The sequence below is a fragment of the Oncorhynchus clarkii genome, chromosome 17, assembly GCF_045791955.1.
Source record: "Oncorhynchus clarkii lewisi isolate Uvic-CL-2024 chromosome 17, UVic_Ocla_1.0, whole genome shotgun sequence".
Classification (NCBI taxonomy): Eukaryota; Metazoa; Chordata; class Actinopteri; order Salmoniformes; family Salmonidae; genus Oncorhynchus; species Oncorhynchus clarkii.
In genome coordinates this window covers 475,001-482,500 of record NC_092163.1, presented here as the reverse complement: position 1 = coordinate 482,500, position 7,500 = coordinate 475,001, and the positions used below count along the sequence as shown (strand labels likewise).

The 7,500-nt window shown below is 45.5% G+C and overlaps 1 protein-coding gene across 1 annotated transcript in view; it reads right to left on the bottom strand.

Moving 5' to 3' along the window:
• The window catches only part of LOC139369998 (unconventional myosin-XV-like), a 123,726-nt gene that overhangs the window by 66,492 nt on the left and 49,734 nt on the right, over window positions 1-7,500 (bottom strand). The window contains exons 33-34 of the mRNA XM_071109276.1: window positions 4,293-4,484; window positions 48-145 (exon numbers count right to left, since the gene is read on the bottom strand). Coding sequence (XP_070965377.1) covers window positions 48-145; window positions 4,293-4,484 — 290 coding nt within the window. The remainder of the gene's footprint in view (window positions 1-47; window positions 146-4,292; window positions 4,485-7,500) is intronic.

Here is a 7,500-nt window from a genome sequence, read left to right as displayed (position 1 = left end):
GAGTAGGCGGAGGAAGATGAGGAGGAGGAGAGAGAGATTGTGTGTACCTTGTCCGTAGAGCCCCCCAGAGCTGTGTCTGCTGGTGGTGTGCATGGAGGGTCTGGAGAGGCCTTCATCTGGTCCAAACCCACTGCCCAACAGGCTACTGCTAACACACACCAGGGTTAGAACCAACAGGCTACTGCTAACACACACCAGGGTTAGACCCGACAGGCTACCGCTAACACACACCAGGGTTAGACCCAACAGGCTACTGCTAACACACACCAGGGTTAGATCCGACAGGCTACTGCTAACACACCAGAGTTAGACCCAACAGGCTACTGCAAACACACACACCAGGGTTAGACCCGACAGGCTACTGCTAACACACCAGGGTTAGACCCAACAGGCTACTGCTAACACACACACCAGGGTTAGACACAACAGGCTACTGTTAACACACACCAGGGTTAGGCCCAACAGGCTACTGCTAACACACACACCAGGGTTAGACCCAACAGGGTACTGCTAACACACCAGGGTTAGACCCAACAGGCTACTGTTAACACACACCAGGGTTAGACCCAACAGGGTACTGCTAACACACCAGGGTTAGACCCAACAGGCTACTGCTAACAGAGAAGGAAAGAAATGTATGGTTGACAGTACTATTGAACTCTTCACTGGTACCAGCTGTATGGTTCACAGTCTATTGAACACTACTCTAGTCCCAGCTGTATGGTTGACAGTACTATTGAACACTACTCTAGTCCCTGCTGTATGGTTCACAGTCTATTGAACACTACTCTAGTCCCAGCTGTATGGTTCACAGTCTATTGAACACTACTCTAGTCCCAGCTGTATGGTTCACAGTCTATTGAACACTACTCTAGTCCCAGCTGTATGGTTCACAGTACTATTGAACACTTCACTGGTACCAGCTGTATGGTTCACAGTACTATTGAACACTACTCTAGTCCCAGCTGTATGGTTCACAGTCTATTGAACACTACTCTAGTCCCAGCTGTATGGTTCACAGTCTATTGAACACTACTCTAGTCCCAGCTGTATGGTTGACAGTACTATTGAACACTTCACTGGTACCAGCTGTATGGTTCACAGTACTATTGAACACTACTCTAGTCCCAGCTGTATGGTTCACAGTCTATTGAACACTACTCTAGTCCCAGCTGTATGGTTCACAGTCTATTGAACACTACTCTAGTCCCAGCTGTATGGTTCACAGTACTATTGAACACTACTCTAGTCCCGGCTGTATGGTTCACAGTCTATTGAACACTACTCTAGTCCCAGCTGTATGGTTCACAGTCTATTGAACACTACTCTAGTCCCAGCTGTATGGTTCACAGTCTATTGAACACTACTCTAGTACCAGCTGTATGGTTCACAGTCTATTGAACACTACTCTAGTACCAGCTGTATGGTTCACAGTACTATTGAACACTACTCTAGTCCCAGCTGTATGGTTCACAGTACTATTGAACACTACTCTAGTCCCGGCTGTATGGTTCACAGTCTATTGAACACTACTCTAGTCCCAGCTGTATGGTTCACAGTCTATTGAACACTACTCTAGTCCCAGCTGTATGGTTCACAGTCTATTGAACACTACTCTAGTACCAGCTGTATGGTTCACAGTCTATTGAACACTACTCTAGTCCCAGCTGTATGGTTCACAGTACTATTGAACACTACTCTAGTCCCAGCTGTATGGTTCACAGTACTATTGAACACTACTCTAGTCCCAGCTGTATGGTTCACAGTACTATTGAACACTTCACTGGTACCAGCTGTATGGTTCACAGTACTATTGAACACTACTCTAGTCCCAGCTGTATGGTTCACAGTCTATTGAACACTACTCTAGTCCCAGCTGTATGGTTCACAGTCTATTGAACACTACTCTAGTCCCAGCTGTATGGTTGACAGTACTATTGAACACTTCACTGGTACCAGCTGTATGGTTCACAGTCTATTGAACACTACTCTAGTCCCAGCTGTATGGTTGACAGTACTATTGAACACTTCACTGGTACCAGCTGTATGGTTCACAGTCTATTGAACACTACTCTAGTCCCAGCTGTATGGTTCACAGTACTATTGAACACTACTCTAGTCCCAGCTGTATGGTTCACAGTCTATTGAACACTACTCTAGTCCCAGCTGTATGGTTGACAGTACTATTGAACACTTCACTGGTACCAGCTGTATGGTTCACAGTCTATTGAACACTACTCTAGTCCCAGCTGTATGGTTCACAGTACTATTGAACACTACTCTAGTACCAGCTGTATGGTTCACAGTCTATTGAACACTACTCTAGTCCCAGCTGTATGGTTCACAGTACTATTGAACACTACTCTAGTCCCAGCTGTATGGTTCACAGTCTATTGAACACTACTCTAGTCCCAGCTGTATGGTTTTAACTATCCCAAAGCCTAGGACCAGGAGGCATGGAGAGACAGCCTTCAGTTATTATGCCCCCAGCCTTTAGTTATTAGTGTAGTGTAGTGTTAGTGTAGTGTAGTGTAGTGTAGTGTAGTGTAGTGTAGTTTAGTATAAGTGTAGTGTAGTGTAGTGTTAGTGTAGTGTAGTGTTAGTGTAGTGTAGTATTAGTGTAGTGTTAGTGTAGTGTATTGTAGTGTAGTGTAGTGTAGTGTTAGTGTAGTGTGTTGTGTAGTGTAGTGTAGTGTAGTGTAGTGTAGTATTAGTGTAGTGTAGTGTAGTATTAGTGTGGTGTTAGTGTAGTGTAGTGTAGTATTAGTGTAGTGTAGTGTTAGTGTTAGTGTTAGTGTAGTGTGTGCAGTGTAGTGTTAGTGTAGTGTAGTATTAGTGTAGTGTAGTGTTAGTGTTAGTGTAATGTGTGTAGTGTAGTGTAGTGTTAGTGTAGTGTAGTGTAGTATTAGTGTAGTGTTAGTGTAGTGTAGTGTAGTATTAGTGTAGTGTTAGTGTAGTGTTAGTGTAGTGTTAGTGTAGTGTAGTGTAGTGTTAGTGTTAGTGTTAGTGTAGTGTGTGTAGTGTAGTGTTAGTGTAGTGTAATGTTAGTGTAGTGTAGTGTTAGTGTTAGTGTAGTGTGTGTAGTGTAGTATTAGTTTAGTGTTAGTGTTAGTGCAGTGTGTGTAGTGTAGTGTAGTGTAGTGTTAGTGTAGTGTGTGTAGTGTAGTGTAGTGTTAGTGTAGTGTAGTGTAGTATTAGTGTAGTGTTAGTGTTAGTGCAGTGTGTGTAGTGTAGTGTAGTGTTAGTGTAGTGTAGTGTAGTATTAGTGTAGTGTTAGTGTAGTGTAGTGTGGTGTTTGTGTAGTGTAGTGTCGTGTAGTGTTAGTGTTGGTGTAGTGTGTGTAGTGTAGTGCAGTGTAGTGTAGTGTTGTGTTGTGTAGTTTTAGTGTAGTGTTAGTATAGTGTAGTGTTAGTGTAGTGTAGTGTGTGTAGTGTGTGTAGTGTGTGTGTAAAGTGTGTGTAATGTAGTGTAGTGTAGTGTTAGTTTAGTGTAGTGCAGTGTAGTGTAGTGTGTGTAGTGTGTGGTTAAAGAGTGTGTAGTGTAGTGTTAGTGTGTGTAGTGTGTGTAGTGTAGTGTGTTTGTAAAGTGTGTGTAGTGCAGTGTAGTGTAGTGTAGTGTGTGGTTAAAGTGTGTGTAGTGTAGTGTTAGTGTGTGTAGTGTGTGTAGTGTAGTGTGTTTGTAAAGTGTGTGTAGTGCAGTGTAGTGTTAGTGTAGTGTAGTGTGTGGTTAAAGTGTGTGTAGTGTAGTGTGTGGTTAAAGTGTGTGTAGTGTAGGGTTAGTGTAGTGTAGTGTAGTGTGTGGTTAAAGTGTGTAGTGTTGTGTTAGTGTAGTGTAGTGTATAGTGTAGTGTAGTGTTAGTGTAGTGTGGTGTAGTGTAGTGTGTGGTTAAAGTGTGTGTAGTGTAGTGTGTGGTTAAAGTGTGTTGTGTTAGTGTAGTGTAGTGTATAGTGTAGTGTAGTGTTAGTGTAGTGTGGTGTAGTGTAGTGTAGTGTAGTGTAGTGTAGTGTTAGTGTAGTGTAGTGTGTGGTTAAAGTGTGTGTAGTGTAGTGTGTGGTTAAAGTGTGTGTAGTGTAGTGTAGTGTATTGTATTGTAGTGTAGTGTAGTGCAGTGTAGAGTAGTGTAGTGTAGTGTAGTGTAGTGTGTGGTTAAAGTGTGTGTAGTGTAGTGTTAGTGTAGTGTAGTGTAGTGTAGTGTGTGGTTAAAGTGTGTGTAGTGTAGTGTGTGGTTAAAGTGTGTGTAGTGTAGTTTTAGTGTAGTGTAGTGTGGTGTGTGATTAAAGTGTGTTACCTACATGCTAGCGTCAGTCCTGAGCCTGCTGGAGTCCTGTGCTGATATGATGAAGTAGTTCTTCTGTTTGGAAAAGTCAGCTGGCAACTCCAGGTCTGAGATCAAGTCGAACACATAGTCACCGCCCTCCAGCTCCACCCACTGGGACGGTTCCCGTAGCAACACAGACCAGCCCCGCCCACCCTCAGACACACCGCTGTAGAGAGAGAGAGAGAGGCAGAGAGAGAGAGAGAGAGAGAGAGAGAGAGACAGAGAGGGAGACAGAGAGGGAGACACGTAACAGAGCCCTGACTAGGTTTCAACCCTCTGAATAAAATGTCACGTATCACCCACTAAGTAAAGCTCCCAGCTGGACCACAACAGGCTCTAAACAACCCCTTGATCTCAGAGCAGGTGAATGGTAGCAGGACACCACTAACTAAACAACCCCTTGATATCAGAGCAGGTGAATGGTAGCAGGACACCACTAACTAACCAACCCCTTGATCTCAGAGCAGGTGAATGGTAGCAGGACACCACTAACTAACCAACCCCATGATCTCAGAGCAGGTGAATGGTAGCAGGACACCACTAACTAACCAACCCCTTGATCTCAGAGCAGGTGAATGGTAGCAGGACACCACTAACTAAACAACCCCTTGATCTCAGAGCAGGTGAATGGTAGCAGGACACCACTAACTAACCAACCCCTTGATCTCAGAGCAGGTGAATGGTAGCAGGACACCACTAACTAACCAACCCCATGATCTCAGAGCAGGTGAATGGTAGCAGGACACCACTAACTAACCAACCCCTTGATCTCAGAGCAGGTGAATGGTAGCAGGACACCACTAACTAAACAACCCCTTGATCTCAGAACAGGTGAATGGTAGCAGGACACCACTAACTAACCAACCCCTTGATCTCAGAGCAGGTGAATGGTAGCAGAACACCACTAACTAACCAACCCCTTGATCTCAGAGCAGGTGAATGGTAGCAGGACACTAACTAACCAACCCCTTGATCTCAGAGCAGGTGAATGGTAGCAGGACACTAACTAACCAACCCCTTGATCTCAGAGCAGGTGAATGGTAGCAGGACACTAACTAACCAACCCCTTGATCTCAGAGCAGGTGAATGGTAGCAGAACACCACTAACTAAACAACGCCTTGATCTCAGAGCAGGTGAATGGTAGCAGGACACTAACTAACCAACCCCTCGATCTCAGAGCAGGTGAATGGTAGCAGGACACCACTAACTAACCAACCCTTTGATCTCAGAGCAGGTGAATGGTAGCAGGACACTAACTAACCAACCCCTTGATCTCAGAGCAGGTGAATGGTAGCAGGACACTAACTAACCAACCCCTTGATCTCAGAGCAGGTGAATGGTAGCAGAACACCACTAACTAAACAACGCCTTGATCTCAGAGCAGGTGAATGGTAGCAGGACACTAACTAACCAACCCCTCGATCTCAGAGCAGGTGAATGGTAGCAGGACACCACTAACTAACCAACCCTTTGATCTCAGAGCAGGTGAATGGTAGCAGGACACTAACTAACCAACCCCATGATCTCAGAGCAGGTGAATGGTAGCAGGACACCACTAACTAACCAACCCCTTGATCTCAGAGCAGGTGAATGGTAGCAGGACACCACTAACTAAACAACCCCTTGATCTCAGAACAGGTGAATGGTAGCAGGACACCACTAACTAACCAACCCCTTGATCTCAGAGCAGGTGAATGGTAGCAGAACACCACTAACTAACCAACCCCTTGATCTCAGAGCAGGTGAATGGTAGCAGGACACTAACTAACCAACCCCTTGATCTCAGAGCAGGTGAATGGTAGCAGGACACTAACTAACCAACCCCTTGATCTCAGAGCAGGTGAATGGTAGCAGGACACTAACTAACCAACCCCTTGATCTCAGAGCAGGTGAATGGTAGCAGAACACCACTAACTAAACAACGCCTTGATCTCAGAGCAGGTGAATGGTAGCAGGACACTAACTAACCAACCCCTCGATCTCAGAGCAGGTGAATGGTAGCAGGACACCACTAACTAACCAACCCTTTGATCTCAGAGCAGGTGAATGGTAGCAGGACACTAACTAAACAACCCCTTGATCTCAGAGCAGGTGAATGGTAGCAGGACACAGCTAACTAACCAACCCATTGATCTCAGAGCAGGTGAATGGTAGCAGGACACTAACTAAACAACCCCTTGATCTCAGAGCAGGTGAATGGTAGCAGGACACCACTAACTAAACAACCCCTTGATCTCAGAGCAGGTGAATGGTAGCAGGACACTAACTAAACAACCCCTTGATCTCAGAGCAGGTGAATGGTAGCAGGACACCACTAACTAAACAACCCCTTGATCTCAGAGCAGGTGAATGGTAGCAGGACACTAACTAACCAACCCCTTGATCTCAGAGCAGGTGAATGGTAGCAGGACACTAACTAACCAACCCCTTGATCTCAGAGCAGGTGAATGGTAGCAGGACACCACTAACTAACCAACCCCTTGATCTCAGAGCAGGTGAATGGTAGCAGGACACCACTAACTAACCAACCCCTTGATCTCAGAGCAGGTGAATGGTAGCAGGACACCACTAACTAACCAACCCCTTGATATCAGAGCAGGTGAATGGTAGCAGGACACTAACTAAACAACCCCTTGATCTCAGAGCAGGTGAATGGTAGCAGGACACCACTAACTAAACAACCCCTTGATCTCAGAGCAGGTGAATGGTAGCAGGACACCACTAACTAAACAACCCCTTGATCTCAGAGCAGGTGAATGGTAGCAGGACACTAACTAACCAACCCCTTGATCTCAGAGCAGGTGAATGGTAGCAGGACACTAACTAAACAACCCCTTGATCTCAGAGCAGGTGAATGGTAGCAGGACACCACTAACTAAACAACCCCTTGATCTCAGAGCAGGTGAATGGTAGCAGGACACCACTAACTAAACAACCCCTTGATCTCAGAGCAGGTGAATGGTAGCAGGACACTAACTAAACAACCCCTCGATCTCAGAGCAGGTGAAGGGTAGCAGGACACTAACTAAACAACCCCTTGATCTCAGAGCAGGTGAATGGTAGCAGGACACCACTAACTAACCCCTTGATCTCAGAGCAGGTGAATGGTAGCAGGACACTAACTAAACAACCCCTTGATCTCAGAGCAGGTGAATGGTAGCAGGACACCACTAACTAAACA